The 22666-nt window shown below is 36.5% G+C and overlaps 1 protein-coding gene and 1 non-coding gene across 2 annotated transcripts; one reads left to right on the top strand and one right to left on the bottom strand.

The window, feature by feature from the left end:
• Positions 1-920: 920 nt before the first annotated feature.
• On the bottom strand, positions 921-3203 carry LOC145593925 (uncharacterized). The gene is made up of 2 exons (XM_081650282.1): positions 1197-3203; positions 921-1106 (listed from the first exon to the last, which is right to left on the bottom strand). The coding sequence occupies exons 1-2, from the start codon at positions 3201-3203 to the stop codon at positions 921-923; spliced, it is 2193 nt and encodes a 730-aa protein (XP_081506408.1).
• LOC145596383 (small nucleolar RNA R71) lies at positions 2713-2819 on the top strand. Its single transcript, XR_014103223.1, has one exon. It is a non-coding gene; the product is annotated as a small nucleolar RNA R71 (small nucleolar RNA).
• Positions 3204-22666: the final 19463 nt, after the last annotated feature.

The following is a 22666-nucleotide window of genomic DNA, read 5'->3' as shown; positions in this document are numbered from 1 at the left end:
ACTTTTTTTTCTTGAACTTTGTTTTTTTTTATCAACATCATGCTTTATTTTTTCTCAAAAGATTTAACTTCCATAATCATCAAAAATAAACCACAATCAAGAATAAACAACTTCTCATAACCACCCAAATTGTGCAAAAAATAAGCACACTACAAACTCCCTTACCTCACTCACTAATAGCTCCCCCAAGCTAAGCTTGGGACTAGTAACCAATGGGGCAGAATCAGCTTGTAATGTGGCTAAATAAACAATAAAAAGGTACAAGCAACAACATGGGTAGCAAGAAGGGAACAAATATATCTAATATCGTCTGAAGGCCACCTAATAGAATGAACGCCTTCGTCCTCCTCAATGTGCATAATAATGAGTCGTAAAACACTACTTATAGTCACAAACCAATACTCAAATTCATTGACATACCAGGAACTAACACACATTCCTCACCAAATCAACTAGTCAAGCACTATATTCACAAGCAGTTGGGCAAAATTGACGCATGTTAAGGCATCCAAGCAATCAAATATCAAATCATGGCTAACTTATCCACAATACTCATCATCATATACCAAGAATCAAAACAATTTTAAGTATGGGGCACAGGGAAGCATGATTTACAATTCATTGGGATAATAAAACCCTCCTCCACGCTAAACTTCACATTGTCCTCAATGTGAACATATATAGAATAAGAACAAGCAAGGAAAAAAAAAAACCAGGCCCTACTGGCAGAGGCGGGATCATACCTAAGGGCGGAGCTGGGACCGCCCTCAAAATAACGTCGCATCATAACCCCAAACTAAAAAGAAAATAAATGAATAAATAAATAAATAAAGTGAAAATAAAATAAATAAAAAAAACGGAATGGGTTGCCTCCCATTTAGCGCTTGTTTAAGGTCTTTAGCTCGACCTCCTCTAGTAGCTCAACCCGGATCACCACCATGCAGAGAGGATACTCTACGGTCTTGTCTGTAAATATGTCCACCTCTATAGGACTCCTTCACGCAAGAATTGATATGAATTGTATCCGAACTCATTTTGATGTAGCTAAAGTCATCATGTGTTGAAATGTCGTCCTCCTTTCTCCCAAGATTTCTATTAGATATACTCTTATCAACCAAAGGGTTAGTAGCATCAATACTCAAACAAGTACCACTATCAAAAGTAAAATTATGGTCATTGAAAAGTTTAAACACAACTTGTTTATCCCGAGCTCTAATGGTCACTTGTCCTTTAGGAACATCTATTAAAGCCTGACTTGTAGCAAGAAAGGGGCGACCAAAGATAAGTGGGATCTTATGGTCTTCTTTCATATCCACTACAACAAAGTCAACAGGAAAAACAAATTCACCAATCCCAACTAATACATCTTCAACTACACCCTTAGGAAGTCTAACAGTTCTATCAGCCATATGAAGAGATATATGAGAGGGTTTAAGGTTTTTCAAACCTAATTTGTCATATACTGAAGAAGGCATTAAGTTAACACTAGCACCTAGATCACACAAGACCCTATCAAAATATGTTTCGTTTATCATACAAGGGATAGTAAAACTACCAGGGTCATGCAATTTAGGTGGTAAGCTATCATGTAAAAGATCAGGACATTTCTCCTTTACTACTAAACCTTCTAATTTCTTATCATTATGATTATGATCTAGAATTCCTTTCACAAAATTTGCAAATTGAGGCATTTGAGTTACAAGATCGGAAAAAGGAATGGTAGCATATACCTTCTTTAGAGTCTCAGAATACTTCCCAAAATGCTTATCGAGCACGGCTTTTGATAACCTTTGCGGGAAAGGCATCGGCTCCTCATATGCTTGTGGAGCAACATACTTGTGACCTTCTCTCTCATGCTTCTCTGTTCTTGACTCCACATTGCATACTTTCTCTTCTAGTCCTCCTGTAGTTGATTCAACACTCTTCACGAAAATTGCATTGCATTGTTTCGTCTGGACTTTTGCTTGATCTTGAAGAGTTGTTAGATGACTCACTTGCTGTGAAAGTTGAGAAAGATGAGTTTTTATCCTCTTATTTTGAGCAACGAGCAATTGGATCGAGTTTTCAAAATATTCGTTCTGCTTTGCTTGTAACTCAAATTGCTTTGAAATAAGCTCTTGTTGTTGTTGTTGGGAAGTAGCAAAAGTCTCCATTATGGATTCAATATTTGAAGATTGAGGTGGTGGTTGGTGTATGGGATGATGATTGAAAGGTGCCCATGCTTGAAAAGCGGGTGGTGGTAGAGGATTTGCTATAGCTTGAGTGTTCTTGTATGAGAACCCTTGATGATTTCTCCACCCTTCATCAAATGGCCTTGTGGAGGTCGTGGTATAAATAGCATTAGCTTGCTCAATCGTCATTCCATCATAATTGGGTTGACACTCCCGTGCAGTATGGCCTTGCAATCCACACATCTGACAAGTTTCCATCGAGGGTCGAGGGGACTCAACTTGGAGTTGATTGACTTTATGAGTTAGTGCCTGCACAGAACTAGTCAACATGGTTAGAGCATCAACATCATGTTTATTACCTATGTTGATAGCGTTTCGTCCCCTTGGATGGTAATTATCATTAGCCGCCATCTTCTCAATCAAATCCTTCGCATCGGTTGGGTTCTTAGTCATGATGGAACCTCCAGACGCAGCATCAATGTATATGCGAAACTCATGGGTCAAACCATTATAGAACGTTTGGATCAACATCCACTCTGGAATACCATGGTGAGGGCATTGTCTTTGCAATCGTTTAAATCTTCTCCATGCCTCATATAGGGATTCGTCATTGGATTGATGGAAAGTAGATAGCTCGTTCCTTAATTTTGCGGTTTTCTCTTGCCCCAAGAATTTGACTAGAAAAGCCTTGGCAAGCTTGTCCCACGTATCAAAAGAACCAATACCTTCATCTCGTAACCACTCCCTGGCTCTATCCCGTAGTGAAAAAGGGAAAAGGCGTAGTCTAATAGCATCATCAGTGACACCATTGAGCTTCATGGTGTCACACTTCTCCAAGAAACTATCAATGTGAGTCACAGGACAATCATTCGGTAAACCCGCAAAAGAGTCATTGGAAATGAACTGTATGAATTGGGGTTTCAACTCAAAACTTTGAGCGGTGACAGGTGGTCTTACAATACTAGAGAGGAATCCAGTTGTTGTATCCGGAATACCATACTCCAAAAGAGATTTTGTTCCTGGATCAACCATGTCTCTTGTATTTCGATTTTCCTCCTTTTACCTCTTTGTCTTATTGCAGTAGCTTCGATCTCAGAATCAAAAGGTGTTAAATCATCTGAACCTGAACTTCGAGTTTGCATGCAACAAAGAAACTAAAACGGAAGATCAAAGAAACAAGGAACAATAGCCGAAGCAACAAAATAAATGCTTAGTAAAAACGAATCACAAATAATTAGTATAAAACCGTTAGTCCCCGGCAACGGCGCCAAAATTTGATAGGCGTGTCGCGTACCTAACAAAGATAACCTAACAAGACCACTACTATGTAGAAGGGCAAGCAAGGGTCGGATCCCAAGAGACTATGGTTTAACTAATTAAATAGACTCAAGCAAATACTAAGCAAGTAACCAAATCAAACAAATGAGGATCAATAACTAAAGAACTAATTAAAGCGATTAAACTAAATAATATGATAAATCAATGCTACAAACATCCAAGATCAAGCATCACCACGAATACAATTAATGCAATAGTCGTTCTACCCCTAACATATAATTCAATTGATTAATGAGGAAAAGTAATCCCTATATAATACCAATGGTCTCTCCCGAGTTACCAATGGCTTCTCTAATCACAATCAAGCCTACTTCCGTGGAATCATGCAAATTAAAGACTTTGAGCACATTACTCTAACTTCCTAATCATCCGTTCACCTACTTCCGTGATGAACTTCAAACCCTTAATTGATTTATTCAAACCCGTCAAAACCCAACTCCCGTTGTGATTAAAACAATGGATTAATAACAATACTAATTATCCCTAATCTAATATTGGCATGAGCACAATCAATTAAGCATATCAATTGCAATTATCATTAAAGAATTTAAAGAATTAAATCATGCATTAATCATATTCGGGTTCCGCTAGATCTTGGAACAAGGAAACTACTCACGCATATTAATGAAAACAATAATGATAATCAATAAAGAAAACATAATTAACAATAATAAAATAAGAGAATTGAGAGAAGAAATCAATACTTGGAATTAATTATGAAATCTTGAATCTTGAAAACAAACCCTAGGAAATAATATGGAAGAACGTAATACCCAAAAAGAAGTCTAAAAATAATATCTGAACAATGAATAAAAAGTGATCAAATAAAAGACTATCTAAAACCTATTTATATCCTAGCATAAAACTAGGTATTTTTATCTAAATAGGACTCTCAAACGCCACCAAAACGAGCTGCCACAAGTGGGTTGTGGCACGAGGAAAACGGCCACAACCAGGCTGTGGAACGGGCTGTCCTTGCCTCTTCCTTGCTCCAATATCGACGCCCACAACCAGGTTGTGGCCAACATATTGCACGCCACAACCGAGCTGTGGAGCAGGCTGCCAAAATGCTCCATCGATGCTCCATTGGTGCTAGAAACGCTCCATATGAAGAACTATCTCACGCTCAGAATAAATTCCACGCAAATCGAGCCCTAATCCTATAAAAACAAAAGCAAACATACCGAGAAGAGCAATATCGAAATAGGAAGAATAATAGCTCAAAAAGATTAGGAAAATGAAGAAAACACAATAAAATATGACCAAATATCACATATAAAATCATGTATAATATCGTGTTATCAAATAAAAATTACCGAAATGTTTACCATGGTCCGTATACCCTCTGGGAGACCTGTTGGGTGGGTGGAACCATCCTATTTGCCTTTAAACGGTCAATTTCTGGTTTACAACTTGCACCAACTTAATTAACTTAAGCCTACTACGAACATGTATAACAACATATAATGATCATATATGGTTCCAAACGGCATTATATGACCCCTAACGGCATTATATGACCCCGAGATGTATCGCCTTAACCCTCAAAACTTTTCGACACCAGGACTCGAAACATCCCAAATTTCTCAAAAAGCATTGATTCTATTTTGGATTTTTTTTTTTTTACTTTTTTTCGCCCATAAATTAAAGTTGCCGAAATATTTACCATGGTCCCTAATACCCTATGAGATTCTAATTAGGTGGGTGGAACCATCCAATTTGCCTTTAAACAGCCAATTTACCAATTTATAACTTACACCGATTTCATAAACTCAAGCCTACTACGAATATTTATGAAAACATATAATGATTATTTATGGTTCCAAACGGAACTATATGACCTCGAGATGTATCCCATACAATCTCATTTCTTTTTGACACCGTCCCTAGAAACCTTCGAAATTTTTCAAAAAAGCATGGATATTAGCCTTCAATTTTGAATTTTTTGAATTTTTCGCCTGGAAATAAAAATTGTCGAAATGTATACGATGGTCCATAATACCCTCCCTGAGTCCAATTGGGAAAGTAGAACCATCCAATTTGCCTTTAAACAATCAATTTACCGAATTACAACTTGCACCGATTTCATTAATTCAAGCCTACCACGAACATTTATGACAACATATAATGATCATATATGGTTCCAAATGACATTATATGATCTCGAGATGTATCCCCTAAAATCTCAAGGATTTTGGTACCAGGCCTCGAAACCTCCAAAATTTGTAATAAAGAGTGCGTGGATATTAGCCTCCCCTTCCCCCACCCAAAAACCGACACCCCTAACCCTTAACTACCAGCCCGAAACCACCCAAACGGCTTTGGGTTTGCGAATTGGGGGTTTGTGAATGAAGGTCTGCGAAATTGGTGGCTGTGGTGGTGTTGCGGACTTCAGCAAATTGGTGGTTGCGAAGTAGGGGTCTGCGAAATTGGTGGCGGTGGTGTTGTTGCGAGCTTCATTCTGCGAATTGGTGTGAATTGGTGGCGGTGGTGTTGTTGCGTGCTTCATTCTGCGAATTGGTGAAGGTGAATGTGTGCGGTGAATGCGTACGGTGAAGGTAGCCGGTGAATGCGTGCGGTGAAGGTGCGAATTGGTGGTTGGAAGTGGGGGTGGCTGCAAGGGAAGGTGGCTGGAAGGAGGGAAAAAGGGAAGCCAAAGAGTTTGCCGGTGCCAGCCGCTAGAGGGGGGAGGGGCAGCATTGATGGGGGATAGGAAGGTGGTAGCGAGGTGGTTGGAAGGTGGCTGAACGGTGGTTGGATTCCATAACGGAAATGGTAACGGTATAATGCATGGGGTAGTGATTCCTGACAAACTCTAATTAAGGTGGTAGCAAAGTAAAAAAAAATATTTAAACGGTAGCAAATCTGAACGAGGCGTTTTAGGTGGTAGCAAATGTCAAAAATTCCTTATATTGTTGAGAACTTTTAGATGACTAGATGTGTTGAACATGACTTCATATTTTATGTTGGGTGACTTTTGATCGAATTATTGAGAAGTGGTACGTAACATGCTTAATGGTGATTTGATAGACTCAACCAAAATCTGGAAATCATAGTTGAGCTTAGTTTTCATTCATCGTAGCTAGAGTAAGAAGACTAATAACACCATCATATTAGGAACGAACATATTTAGCCTATTTTGAATAACACAAGCTATATTAGCTAGTTATTCTAATTTTTTTTTTTAATCTAGATGTTATTAAGATGAAGTATGAAGTGATAAGGATCAAATTTCATGGAATAGCACATTATATAGAAAAAACACAGGACATAATAATTTCACTTACTAGTTACAACAAACATAATACTTGTTTAATCCCTCACCAACAAAATACAGTACAACATCATTTTAGAGTAACTTGTTTTATTCTGATACATACTACTTTAAGCAAGGCGAGCAATAGTACGTTGTAGTAGCGAAATCATGTGTTTTTAAGGTGTAGTTGATGGCGGCATTTGGTTTACTACAGTTGGCTTGCGGTGATGAGTGCTACCGGGAGGTGAATATCCAACATACCCACCTAGCACCACTTTACTCGGCGAGATCATAGGCATATCTTGTTGGTCAGTTGTCTTAGAAGAAGGGGTTGGATTCTTTAGACCATATATTGGAGTCTTAGGGACTGTAAGGCTGTCCTTATGCTCAGACTTTGATGGCAATGATCGGGCACCCGAGACAAAGACTGAGCTCATGATCATTGAGGACATTATGGCAAGGATGAAAACCCATGCAAAGGTTGAGAAATGGATCTTAGCATCCATTTTCAAGGTTTTTTTTTGGGTGTGGAGGAAATTAGGTGTTTACAATGCGGAGTATTGTATGATTTGCTTAATATGCGGGTGATGGGTGAGGATTATGGTAGAGGAAAAGCCTTATTTATAGTCTCCTTGGGAAGGCTCACAACCAAGAGAATATGGGTAGATTAAATAATGAACAAGCTAAGGTCACTCTTAGCTTGTAGTTGGAGCACATGCATTGTTTGAGAGGGTGGGCATGAAGCTAGTAGGGCGTATGACAAGTATGTATATATACGGGTGATGAGTCATGATTTTCGTTTGTTGTAAGGTTTGTTTAATATTTTATAGGCCGAACTTTACACTAGAAGTATTGTGCCAACACTAATGGTTATTACTATAGCAAATTAAAGGTTGCGACTTGAAGGCTTAACATAGGGTGAAACTATGAATACAAGCCAATCAAGTCTCGTCAATAACCCTTATATCTACGGAGTCACCGAGCATTGGAACATTAGTTATAATTTTCTAATTTTCTACATATATATTGTGGGAAATGATTTTGACACACCAAATACTGATTTAGGCACACTCATCGTGAGAGCAAAATAAACACTGTTATTTCTTTTCATAAGGTGTACCAAAATCACTATTTGGTATGCTACAATCAATTTCCATATTTTATAAGGGTGCTAAAATACGACATAATTATAAGTACGACACCATAATATATTAAGACACAACTATAAATAGAAATAAGATCGATCTCATTTATATCATGTCTCTAAAGAGACTATATATCTCATGGATGAAGCCTCTGAACGTATGCATGTAACGTTTTGATTCAAAATTTCGTATTTACTTTTTATTTATTTTTGTTGCTTTAAGAACCAAACTATAAAACAAAATATCTCATATAGAAAAGTACATACATTTAAAATTCTGTTGCTTCAGCATTGATGCTAGGCCATACAAGTAGGGGTTGGCAGAATCCATGCTACATGTTTTAGTAGGAGTTGAATTTTCGATCCTCCGAGGACAAGTTGGTTGATCACTAGTAGTCCATACTTGTGAGTTCCTTAAAACGATTCAAGCAAATGTGTGAACAAGCTTGTGTATATAGTACCTCCGTTTCAAATTACATTAACACGTTGAATTTAGCACTACTCAAAAACTTCAATTTGATCATTGTTTGCAAGTTACATAAAAGATATATTTATGTCCTTTATTTATAGTTTATATATATAGTTATGTACTTAAGCGGGATCAAGATCCTATTAGATTTGTCTTAATATGCCTTTTGTAAATATAACGTTTATTTTTTTATTTATTTTATTACAAATGTGACGTTTACTATATTTATGTTCATAAATTAATAAGCTTTGTCCAAAAAAAAAAAAAAATTAGTAATAATAATTTGTTAATAATATAATAAGCAATAATACACTCGCACTGATATAGCTAAAAACATAAAATATAACAAACAACAATCAAATTAAACCAAACCAAAACACACTAGCTTATTATGCTAGCTTATTAGAAATTGAAAAACATACCATCAACCTAATACACCCATTGTTCATTAGGATGACTTATATTAATTAACGTGACTATTAATTCCAGACAGACAGAGAGTAAAACTTAATTATGAATGACCGCCACAGCTTCAGTTATACGTTGATGGTGGCCTGGAATGTCACTAATTAAAATAGCTGCAGAATTTTTTGACAATGCTGCGGAAGGTCTGGTATCTAGGAAAGGTCTGGTACTCTTCCTCTATAAATTTAGCAACTTTACAAAATAATTCTTGCGCCTTTTCTATTCGATTATCGGCTTTTTCAATGGCTTTTAAAGTTTTAAAAAGGGCTTTGTTCCTCATCATTTACCAGCGCCGCCTAGTACTGATTACTACAAGAATACCGAAACTAAAAGTAATGAAGGTGATAATGACAAGCCATATGTAGTGAAGCCGCTTCCACCATCAATTGCACCTTAAAAGCGTATCATTTCATTTGCTCGCTTAGCTTATATAGCTTATTGCATGCGATAAAATACTACTCGTATATATATATATATATATATATATATATATATATATATATATATATATATATATATATATATATATATATATATGTGTGTGTATTTTATTGCTGAGGCTAAAGTGAGGTTTTAATATAAGTTGTCTATCTTCAATTATAATGTTGTAATTTAGTACATAAGGTACTAATGTTCGTTGTTCAAATTAAGTTGGGAAAATGTAAGCTGTAATCGACTATGTCCTGTGTTTTTTCTGTGAAATTATATATATATAAATGTGTATCGTATTGTTCAATAATCTTGTTTTAACGTCGTATTAATTGGCATAGTGTGAGTATACATCACTCCAAAACGAAGGAATATATACATTGTAGTATTCAAATTGCAGTCCACCTTCAAAATTTTCACAAAATTATTATATGGACACCACACAAGTATGTAGCTAGTTTTGCTAGTATCTGCAAATATAATTCTAAAAATGTTAATGAAAAATAAAATAAATAGTTTATAAGAAATTATAAAATAAGAATAAAAATTACAAAAATAAAACTAAAAAATTTTCCTAAAAAAAAAAAATGTTGATAATACTAGTTTGGAAAAATACACTTTAATAATCCCAACTATGGACAATTTACTTTTAATAATCCCGACCCAACTAAGGTTTATTATCTAATAATTCTAACTATGGGGATGTTTGCCAAGAGTAGTCCCAATGATCGGTAACCTGCTAAAAGAGTTTTTTTTTTTTTTTTTTTTTTTTTTTTTTTTTTTTTTTTTGGATTCTAACAGCCATGTGTCAACACATGATTGGCCCAAAAATAAAAATAAAAATAAAACAAAAAAAACCCAAACATTCCCCAGCCACCTTCCCACCACCGCCAAACCTAGCCCCTCCCCTTATCTCGCCGAAAAAAGGTCGGCCACCCCCTTAATCACCAAAAATTGGTCGGCCGTTCCTTTAGCACCCCACCTAACCTACCGCCGGCGGCCCCCAAAACGGCCGCCGGGGATACTGAAGGAGTTATGTCTTCGATAAGTGCAATTACTAGATATATCATAGGATCACAGTTATGGAGATAATAAGTTCATACTATAAGGTTGCCAATGTCTGTTGCTAGATATGATAATTGGACTTTGGGCTTGTCAAATGGTCCAAAGCCTTATAGTATGGATCCTACAAGGTCACACACTAGAGTATTGGGTTAAACAAGTTAGAGGCCCATTATTGGGCCTCATGAGTATATGACACATCTTATGTTTGGGCTTGGATTGTAAGTAGAGTTCAATTAGGATTTGGACATGGTTTTATTTCTAGATATGATCTATAAATATAAACCATACCTAGGGTTGCATGATATAACAATTTACACACTGTGAATTGTCAGACAAGCAACCAAGAGATCCCAAACCCTAATTCCCTCTCTCTCACATCCGTCCCTCTCCTCCTCCTCCCTAGATCCGTGCGCCCCCTCTTGTGGTGGTGCGTGTGGTGGCGCGTGGGTGGTGTTGTGGTGTGCTCGTGACTCTAATCTCCGTAGAAGGTTGATTGAAGCGTTCGGTCACAACTAACTAGCATTAGTGGAGGTTTAATCCGTGCTCGTGGACTAAGTAGAGGAATCACACGTGGGGTTCTTTGTCTCCCTTGTTCTTGCTCGATCACTAGTGGAATCACGCTTCAAAGGTATAATTCTTACTTCTTTATGTGTTATGCATGAGATCCTTGGCTTGGTGCTATGTGAATATGATTCATGTTAATTCCGCATTTAGTACCTATAATCTCCTACAGTGGTATCAGTTAGCCTCTTGCATCTACATATATTGAGTAATAATTCTTTGATAATCCACAATTTTAATTCAATTAGGAGGGAGAATATTTAATTATGAGTCAATTGTTATATTAAATGTGATTTAACAATATAGAATCATTAAAGGTGTTTAATTTGCTCCATATTAGCCTTCAATTGATCCGAATTTTGCCCTAAAATAATCAAAAAAATTCGAACCCCTAAACCCTAATTTCGAAAATTTCGAAATTTTAAACCCTAATTTGTGAAATTTTGTGTTTAAATTTTGATTTATTTCGATGGTAATATGTTTAAGGAATTTAATCTATTTGATTACATGTTAAAATTATGAATTTTTCATGGTCAAATTATTTAATTTAAGTGTTAAATTAAATTGGGGATTAATTTCATCAAGAACCCTAATTTCAAAATTGAATATGATTTAATTTTGGGATTAATAGGACCACATTAAGTTTAATTGATTTTACAAAATATGTTTTGTTTTAATTAATTAAAATTATTAAAAAAAATAAAAAAGGGGGAAAGACAGCAGCAGCACCGCGGCTGGGTGGCGCTGCCACGGTGGTGCCGCTGCTGGTGGTCCAGGAGGGAGGGGGCGGGGCTGGGTCAGGCAGCAAGGAGCAGCGCAGCAGTGCACCGCCCCTTGCGTGTGCTGCTGCCGCTGTTCCTGCGTCACTGCAGGGGCAGCGCACACCGTAAGGTGTGCGGCCACCGTGGCTGGCTTCGGCTGGCCACACCACGGTGGCTGACGCGACTTATTCAAAAAAAAAATTTATTTTATTTTAGTTAAAATCAGATTTCAAATTTTAAAAGATAAGTTTAAATTTTGAAAAGATAATTAACAAAATTAAAGTTGTTATTTTTGTTAAGTTTGGATAATTATGGAGCAAAAGATTCTATAAGGATAATAATTGATTAAATAATGTGATTATCTCATAATTATTTATGGATAATAATTGATTTAAAATATGTGATTGACAAGTAATTAGGATAGAATTCCTAAATTATTTAGGATAATGATGGAAAATAAATATGATTTATATTCCATAATTTCAAATAAGATTTGATTCTATCTCATACCTAAATTAAAATATATGATATTTTATAATTGGTTATGATTAATATATGATATTATCTAATTACATTAATTAATTAAAATATGAGATATTTATAGCCATGTTTCCTTCATTATGATCATCAGATGTTATAGTTTAGGAAAGCATGATGAGTGATTTATTATATGGCACTTTATAATATATGATATTGTTTATTGCTATATATAGACTAGTATGGCTCATAGATTCTAAAATACGATCTGCGCATCGTGATGTATTTTTGTAATCTAAATACGGTCTGCGTACCGTTGAGTATTTTTGTAATTTATTTTATTTTATTTAAGTAGTAGATAGAATAGAATAAAATTACAGGTTGCAGTTGATCCAAAAACCAATGAAGTGAAGGCCCAATGGAGCAAGATGGATGAGATCCATGAAGGTTCAAGTGGGAGCATTTTACTTTATTAGTTTTCTTAGGATTAAGGGGCCATACTATGTCATGTTTTATTGCATTAGTAGATTATGCATGTTTAGGTTTATTTATGTTGCTTGATGATGCGCTAGAGTTCACTATACAATCACAACATAATAAATCTAGATCCCAGTAATATTGATGCAGCTTTTCCAATTAAAAACCCGACGAAAACCTTGATCGTTTGTGATGGGTCGGCCTCAGCAGAGCGTCATAATATATCTTGGGGAAGTGGGGGTAGATCACGTTCTACACTTTTAATTGGTTATATTCAACAAGGTTACCTAAAGATCAGTTTAGAACCTTGAAGCTAAGAGTAATAATTAAACATGTGATGGTTAATTATTCAACCAAGAATTACAAGAGTTGTAATCAGTAAAGAGTTTACTCACCTTGAAAATGTAATGGTTGATGGCAGGGCCTCAGTCCGGTTAATTATTGCACAATTAAAGGATCTTGGAATCATTTTATTCAATAGGGATCATTTAAATATTGAATAAATGCTTTAAAGTTACCAATAAATAAACTTGTGGTACTTTAAATTTATTAAACATAATTATTGAATTTTGCCTCGTTTGTTTTTGTTTGTAGATGAATAACTCATATGACAACATAGATTTACCAATGAAACTCAATTTAAGGCTTAATCTCAGAAACTACAGGCAATGGGAGGGCGAATTGAGAAATGTTCTCACAAGCTTCAAGCTTGATGCTCGCCTATATGTTCCCGTTGAGAACAAGTGTGCTCCTTGTCAGGACCCTGAAATGCATGCAAAATTAGTTTTGGATGCAATAAAGGTCAAGAATCTAATACTGGAATCTATTCCAAACTGTTGGTATAATAGGTTCAGACGGTATGAGGTGACCAACTTATATCAATGTCTTCGTGCTATATGCAGAGGTGGCATGGGTGCATTGGGTAGCGGAGGTTCAAATGATCCACATGTAAGAGAGATCGTTAACTCGATCCCTCAGATTTACTATTCCTGGGCTGACAGTTTAAGGTATGAGACTTACCGGATTCATGGCAACATAATGGCAAAGAAACTCTTGCCTGGTCAGTCAGTGAGGAACCATGTCAATGAATTGGTTGATATGATCAACCAAATGGATGTCCTCGGGAAACCGATCGATGATGATTCTGCGCGTGATATTATCTTGTTCTCGCTCCATGCTGGTTTTGACATTGTGAGACTTTCTCATAATGATGAGGGATCATCAGCGAATTTGATCAATATCTTACTTAACCATGCTGAGGAGAACCTGATTAGGAGAGATTACCAGTGCTTCTATTGTGGTGGATGGCAAGCCCATACACCAGGGTGTCCCCATTATACACCAGTGAAAACAGAAGGTAAGGAGTTACTTGATGTTTTTGTTGTAGAAATTAATCTTACTTCATCTTCCACTTGGGTATTTGATACCGGTTGTGGTGCTCATATCGTTAACGACGTGCAGGGCTTGAAAGGAAGTAGAAGGCTAGATCCAGGGGAAGTAACACTTCGAGTAGGAAATGGAGCAAAAGTTGCTGCACTTGCTATTGGGAGTTATCATTTGAGACTTCCTTCTGGATTAATTTTAGTACTTAATAATTGTTATTTCGTTCCCAGCATTACTAAAAACATTATTTCAGTTCCAGTTTTAGACACTGAGGGTTTTTCATTTGAAATAAGAGACAAACGTTGTTTTATTTCGAAAGAAAACATGTTATATGCTAATGCTAAGTTAATTAATGGTTTGTATGTTTTAGAATATACAACTCATGTCTACAACATAGATCACAAAAAGCAGAAAACAGATGGATCAAACCCAACTTACCTATGGCATTGTAGGCTTGGACATATTAACCAAAAGCGCGTCCAGAAATTACATAAGGATGGACTACTTTCTTCTTTTGATTATGAATCATTTGAAAACTGTAAGTCATGCTTGCTTGGGAAAATGACTAAGTCACCCTTTACGGGTATAGGTGAAAGAGCTAGCGACCTTTTGGGACTCATACATACAGATGTGTGTGGACCAATGAGTTCAAAAGCCAGGGGTGGATATAATTACTTCATTACTTTCACTGATGATTTAAGTAGATATGGTTACATTTACTTAATGAAGCTCAAGTCGGAAGCCTTTGAAAAGTTCAAAGAATTCCAGAATGAAGTACAAAACCAACTTGGGAAAACAATAAAGGCATTGCAATCTGATCGTGGTGGCGAATATTTAACCCAAGAATTTGATGAACATCTGATTAATTGTGGAATACTTTCACAATTAACACCTCCAGGGACACCTCAATTAAATGGAGTGTCAGAAAGGAGAAATAGGACTCTACTAGATATGGTTAGGTCCATGATGAGCTTTACTGATCTTCACATATCCTTTTGGGGATATGCATTAGAAGCAGCTGCAAGGATACTAAACAGAAGCCCATCCAAAGCTGTAGAAAAGACTCCATATGAGATGTGGAATGGAAGAGTTCCAAAGTTGTCTTTTCTCAAGATTTGGGGATGTGAAGCCTATGTAAAACGTTTACAAGGCGATAAACTACACCCTAAATCAGACAAGTATTTCTTTGTGGGCTACCCCAAAGAAACAAAAGGGTATTACTTCTACAATCGCGAAGATAACAAAGTGTTTGTTGCTCGCGATGGTGTCTTTCTAGAAAAGGAATTTCTATCTAGAAAGCCAAGTGGGAGTAAAGTGGTTCTCGAAGAAATTCGAGACGAGCAACAAATGGATGTGGATAACACCACATCAGAGGCGAAGGCACATGAAACGATTAATCATGCGTCGGAGCAAGCTAATTCTACCAGCGAGACTCCTATCGTCCCACTTGAATCTAATTCATGCGAAAATCTTCAAGGAGTTGGAGAGAAAATTTCTACTGTTGCTCCTACCCCTCGTAGGTCTGTCAGAATCAGAAACAAACAGTTTGTTGAAGTTCTGGTAACTGAGGATTCTGAAATCTTCTTATTGGAGAATGAGGAACCCACAACCTACAAGCAAGCTTTGGTGAGCCCCAACTCAGATAAATGGCTTGAGGCCATGAAATCCGAAATGGAATCAATGTCTGAAAATAAAGTGTGGACCCTAGTTGACTTGCCTAATGGGGTAAAACCCATTGGTTGCAAATGGGTCTACAAGATTAAAACAGACAAGGATGGAAATGCCTACATCCATAAAGCAAGACTAGTTGCAAAAGGGTTTAGACAGATTCATGGTATTGACTATGATGAAACTTTTTCCCCAGTAGCAATGCTCAAGTCCATTCGGATTCTTCTAGCGATCGCCGCATTTTTCGATTACGAAATATGGCAGATGGATGTCAAAACCGCCTTCTTGAATGGGTTCTTGACGGAGGAAGTGTATATGACACAATCTGAGGGTTTTGAAGATCCAGAAAATCCTAGAAAGGTATGCAAGCTTGAGAAATCCATTTATGGATTGAAGCAGGCATCCAGGAGTTGGAATCTTCGTTTTGATGAAGCGATCAAAAAGTTTGATTTTGTCAAAAGTGAAGAGGAACCTTGTGTATACAAGAAGTTTAGTGGGAGCAGCATAGTTTTCTTAGTCTTGTATGTGGATGACATACTTCTCATGGGAAATGACATACCAATGCTTGAGTCAGTTAAGGAATGGTTGAAAAGTTGTTTTTCCATGAAAGACTTAGGAGAGGCCGAATACATATTGGGGATCAAAATCCATCGAGACAGGTCTCGAAGGATGATTGGATTAAGTCAAGAGACTTATATTGATAAGATTCTTGATAGGTTTTCCATGAAAGACTCTAAGAGAGGATTTCTCCCCATGTCTCATGGCATCACTCTCAGTAAATCTCAGTGCCCTAAAACGGCAGAGGAGATAAGAGGAATGAGTGATAAACCTTATGCTTCGGCAATAGGATCAATAATGTATGCCATGATATGTACAAGGCCGGATGTTGCATATGCTCTAAGAATGTGTAGCAGGTTTCAGGCAAATCCAGGAGAAGCACACTGGATAGCTGCCAAGAACATCCTTAAGTACTTGAGAAGGACTAAAGAGATGTTTCTAGTATATGGTGGCGAAAAGGAATTGGTTGTCACAGGTTATACGGATGCGAGTTTCCAAACGGACAGAGATGACTTTAGATCTCAATCTGGGTACATTTTCTGTCTAAATGGAGGAGCAGTGAGCTGGAAAAGTTCAAAGCAAAGCACTGTCGCAGACTCTACGACAGAATCAGAGTATATGGCTGTTGTTGAAGCAGCTAAAGAAGCAGTTTGGATAAAGAAATTCCTAATTGAGCTGGACATTGTACCAAGTGCTCAAAAGGGAATTGAATTGTTTTGTGACAATAATGGTGCCATTGCACAATCAAAAGAAGCTAGGTCACATTTCAAATCTAAGCATGTAGAGAGGAAGTATTACCTCATTCGAGAGATCGTTGACAGAGGAGATGTCAAGATGTGCAAAATTCATGCGGATGAGAATATCGCTGATCCGCTTACTAAACCCCTTCCAGCTCCAAAGCATGAGAAACATGCTAGTGAGGCTGGATTGAGGCGAATGGTGTAATTAGAAGTTGTATTTTGTTTTGAGAAAATAAATTACATATGTAATACATTCATTTGCAGAATTATGTTTAATCAGAAATTCTATTATTTCTCTTATTTAATTGTGGTTTCAAAATTAAATAAAATGTCCAAAATAATTATGAATTGATGGGCTCACTAGGTTGATGACCTTTTGAATGAAACCCCACAGGTGAACAAAATTCATATATTATTAAGTTCCTAGTTCGGAATCATTAAAGTGGACATAAATGATTTCTTATACTGAACTAGCATGTAAGATTGATTGGATAGTGCAGTTTCATGGGCTATGGGAGCATGGTGATGATGATCGGTCAATCACATGGATATGCATGAATGATGCAGGATCGAACTATAGACCTACTTTGAAGTTCAAGTATAGAACTTCCGGATATATTAGTGGATTCCTTTGACATGAGTGGAACACTGTTTTTATTCAATGATTGTTTTGACTGTGGTACATTCAAACGTCTTGCCGTAAATGGGGATTGTAAAGGATGTTTCCCGGTCACTTCATGAATTGAGTGGGAGCTTTAGTTGCCACAAGATTGGATAGAGTCTACCTATTAAATTAGGAATGTGTCATGTTTTGGCCTCTTGAAGAGGGAGAATTCAGAAAATGCATGGCCGTGCTCAAATGTGTTACATAGTAACCATTTGTTTTGTAATTCTAACTCAGGTTTCAAGAAACGATTTGTAGATTAATATGGATTGCATAAGATACAATCATATTATCAAAATCGACACAAAATGACTTAAGGAATTTGAACATTGCGCACTTGTCTCAGACAAGTGGGAGATTGAAGGAGTTATGTCTTCGATAAGTGCAATTACTAGATATATCATAGGATCACAGTTATGGAGATAATAAGTTCATACTATAAGGTTGCCAATGTCTGTTGCTAGATATGATAATTGGACTTTGGGCTTGTCAAATGGTCCAAAGCCTTATAGTATGGATCCTACAAGGTCACACACTAGAGTATTGGGTTAAACAAGTTAGAGGCCCATTATTGGGCCTCATGAGTATATGACACATCTTATGTTTGGGCTTGGATTGTAAGTAGAGTTCAATTAGGATTTGGACATGGTTTTATTTCTAGATATGATCTATAAATATAAACCATACCTAGGGTTGCATGATATAACAATTTACACACTGTGAATTGTCAAAAAAGCAACCAAGAGATCCCAAACCCTAATTCCCTCTCTCTCACATCCGTCCCTCTCCTCCTCCTCCCTAGATCCGTGCGCCCCCTCTTGTGGTGGTGCGTGTGGTGGCGCGTGGGTGGTGTTGTGGTGTGCTCGTGACTCTAATCTCCGTAGAAGGTTGATTGAAGCGTTCGGTCACAACTAACTAGCATTAGTGGAGGTTTAATCCGTGCTCGTGGACTAAGTAGAGGAATCACACGTGGGGTTCTTTGTCTCCCTTGTTCTTGCTCGATCACTAGTGGAATCACGCTTCAAAGGTATAATTCTTACTTCTTTATGTGTTATGCATGAGATCCTTGGCTTGGTGCTATGTGAATATGATTCATGTTAATTCCGCATTTAGTACCTATAATCTCCTACAGGGAGGAGGGGCGGATTTGCCGACGGAGGAAAGGAGAGGGCCCTTGATCGCGGTTCGTGTGGGTGGTTTTGTGGTCGGGGTGAGTTGTGGGGTGATAAAGGGACAGCCGGCCGAGTTTTGGTGGTTAAGCGAATGGCCGGCCTTTTTCCGGCGAGATAAGGGGGGCTAGGGTCTATCGGTGGTGGGAAGGCGGTTGGGGAATTTTTGGATTTTTTTTTAAAATTTTTGAATTTTTTTTAAATTTTTGGGCCAACCATGTAATGACACAGGTCAAGGTTACCTAGTATAACAAGTCATTTACTTGGTGTTGACGGTTAGGACTACTCTTGAATCTCAGCAAACACCCTCCCCATAGTTAGGATTATTAGATAATAAACCTTAGTTGAGATTATTAAAAGTAAATCGCTCATATTTGGGATTATTAAAGTGTATTTTTCCTACTATTTTATACCAACTATAAAATAATGCTTAATTCATTTTTTTATTTTTTTATTTTTTTTTATAATTGTAACATACACTTTATCACCGTATTTACGAAAAGTGAATCTTACATGATATAATACAACAAAAATGAGATTAAGAAGTTGTTAGGAGTATAATCAAGTAGGCCATGAAATTTTAATAAAGGTAATAGTGCAATTTTTACCATAAAAACCTTCCTTTTATAGTATATTGCAAATATTGTGACATTTTCCATTTTGGAAAGTATTGCAACTATAAAGAAACAAAAGAAGCATAATTTACTACTTGGAGAAAAATATGTCAATTATAAACTACCTAATCTGTATAACATTATGACAGTCATATTTCAAACAAGCACTATAAATTTTTTATAAACCGAGAGTTGAGTGAATATAGTGATTTAGGGCCTATTCTCTTCAGCTTATTTTCAGTTCAATTCAGTTAAACATCCATACTCACCTTGAATCACCCCAAAACTACCCCCACTCACCTTGAACCACACTGAAACCATCCTCACTCAACCTAATAATCCACCTAGAAACTGCCTTGAGCCACTCCAAACTAAACTAGCCCGCCCACCCCGCAATCCATCAGATCTAATCGATTGTTAAAAAAAAAGAGCGAGAAAGAGAAAAGGAAGAACAACAGAGGAGGAGGCAATGACGACTTTGACTATGGTGATGATCATCAGTGATGTTTAAGATGGTGGGTATATGTAGTGACGGCGACATTATTAAAGGTGGTGTGGTCTGATCTGATTATTTTGTGGGAGATGAAGATGGAAGCTCAATGGATTTTTATGAGTGTTGATTTAGTTGGGGGGACAATATTATGTTAAATACTTTCTCCGTTAATGGTTATTTGCAACAAAGGAATATTTTATATCCCTTTGTTGCAAATAACCATTAACTGAGGAAGTAAGTTAGATTAGGAATTTAATGATACCTGATTTGGGTAACTAATTGTGTTTATAAAATATTTAGTAAGGGTATTTTTAATTTGTACTTTCATTAATTCAAGCTTACAACGAACATTTATGACAACATATAATGATCATATGTGGTTTCAAACGACATTATATGAACCCGAGATATATCCCCTAAAATCTCAAACCTTTTCAACACCGGGTCCCGAAACTTCAAAAATTTGTAAAAAAAGCGTGGATCTTGCCTTCAAATTTGGAATTTTTTGACTTTTATTCGCCCGAAAATAAAAATTGCCGAAATGTATACCATGGTCCTTAATAGCTTTCGGGAATCCAATTGGGAGGGTGGAATCATCCAATTTGCCTTTAAACGGCCGATTTACCGGTTTACAACTTGCACCTATTTCATTCACTAGAGCCTACCACGAACATTTATGACAATATATAATAATAATTTATGGTTTCAAACGGAATTATATAACCTCGATATGTTTTCCCTAAAATCTCAAGGCTTTTCGACACCGGGCCCTGAAGCCTCCAAAATTTCACAAAAAGCGTGGATATTAGCCTTCAATTTTGAAAAATTTTGACTTTTTTTTTGCCCGAAAATAAAAATTGCCGAAATGTTTAACATGGTCCCTAATACCCTCCGGAAGTCCAATTAGGTGGATGGAACCATCCAATTTGCCTTAAAACGGCCAATTTACTGGTATACAACTTGCACCGATTTCATTAAGTCAAATTTACCACGAACATTTACGATAACATATAATGATTATATATGATTCTAAACGGCATTATATGACCCCGAGGTGTATCCCTTAAATTTTTGAGGCTTTTCGACACCGGGCCTCGAAATCTCCAAAATTTCTCAAAAAGCGTGGAGTTAAGCATTCAATTCTTGAATTTTTTTTTTGACTCTTTTTTCGCTTGCAAATAAAAACTGCCAAAATTTTTACCATGGTTCCTAATACCCTTTGGGAGTCCAATTAGGTGGCTTGAAATATCCAATTTGCCTTTAAACGACTAATTTACTGGTTTACTACTTGCACCGATTTCATCAAATCAAGCCTACCAAGAACATTTATGACAACATATAATGATCATATATGGTTCCAAATCTCATTACATGACCTCGAGATGTATTCCCTAACGGGCCCCGAAACCTCCAAAATTTCTCAAAAAGCGTGGATAATAGCCTTCAATTTTGTAGTTTTTGACTTTTTTGTGCCCGTAAATAAAAATTTCTTTTAATGAAAAGAGATGAACTGTCGGTTTCGAAAAAAAAAGAGAGAGATATGCACTGTAAAAAAAAAAAAAATCCAACTAAAAACAAAGGGGATATAAATTTAAAAGGAATCTAAAAGGGATTAACTTTAAAAAGCCGGACGCACCATCAACCCCGCTAGTGATCACCAGGCCTAGGATAACAAGAAACCATCCCAGGGCCACCAAGTTGTTTTTGCAACAATAGCTCTTCATTTTTTTTAATTGAATTATGGAGGTCGATTATTATTTGAGTATACTTAGCAAGCTAGTGAAGTGTTGTATTTACAGTGGAAGATATTAATCAAATTAGTAACTATTGAAATAAAATGTATTAATTGTGTGGTTGCAAATTGCAAAAATTGTTTTAAGGGTAGATGTGTCGCATGTTCGTTGAAGCTACATTATGCTTAGCCGCCGGGTCCTCTGTGTGATCTTCCATTGGTTTTCCAAATGAAAACAAAAGAAATAAAAATCTGCTAGTATCATGCCAAAATGCTACGTATTACATAAACTTACATTATTGTAACAAGTGTCAAGTGGTGCAACAAGGGTTTATAACAAGCCAAAATAAAATAATTTACGTAATTTATTCTTATAATTCTTCAATTATAATTATTGGAGAATGTGATAGGGTTGTATTGTCTAGTCTCCACGACCACTCTTTACTTCATTACTCAATCCATAGGTGCTAAAAGAAAGAATATTTGTCAAACTAATACTACCTCCGTTTCTTTTTAGTTGACACGTATTTCTTTTTAGGAAGTTTTTTTTTAGTTGACACGTTTCCTTTATGGGTAAATTTTTTACCTTACATTTACAAGCTACCCCCACTTGCTTTTTCATTCTCTATCACTCTCTCTCCTCTCCTTAATATATGTGCCTAAATCAAACGCGTCAACTAAATAGAAACGGAGGAAGTACATGATTAGCTCATTAAGGGCATATTCACTTCCGCTTAATTTTAGTTCAGTTCAGTTCAGCTCCTAATTTCCTTTTCTCATTGAATATTCATTTCATTTCATTTTAGTTCAGCTCAGCTCCAATCAATTCAATTCAATTTAGTTTAGTTTAGTTCAGTTCAGCTCAGCTCGGTTCTGTAAATGTATGTAAGCAGACCCTAAGTCTAAGAATCGGTTGATAAATATGCAACTAATAAGATTGAGCTAGCGATCATTAAACTAATTTATATGGATTTACAAAGCCTGTGAACGTCATACATATATATGTAAGCAAAGTGACATCATATATGTGAT

The sequence above is a fragment of the Chenopodium album genome, chromosome 19, assembly GCF_948465745.1.
Source record: "Chenopodium album chromosome 19, dcCheAlbu1.1, whole genome shotgun sequence".
Taxonomy (NCBI): Eukaryota; Viridiplantae; Streptophyta; class Magnoliopsida; order Caryophyllales; family Amaranthaceae; genus Chenopodium; species Chenopodium album.
Note: the sequence above shows the minus strand (reverse complement) of the source record. Positions and strands in the feature narration are given on the sequence as shown.

Bases quoted from the DNA above. Each gene is read 5' to 3' on its own strand.
- LOC145593925 (XM_081650282.1), bottom strand. From the start codon at position 3,203: ATGGTTGATCCAGGAACAAAATCTCTTTTGGAGTATGGTATTCCGGAT. The intron at 1,107-1,196 runs GTTGTGTTTAAA...TTGGTTGATAAG, and splicing joins TTAGAGCTCGGGATAAACAA to AGTATATCTAATAGAAATCT.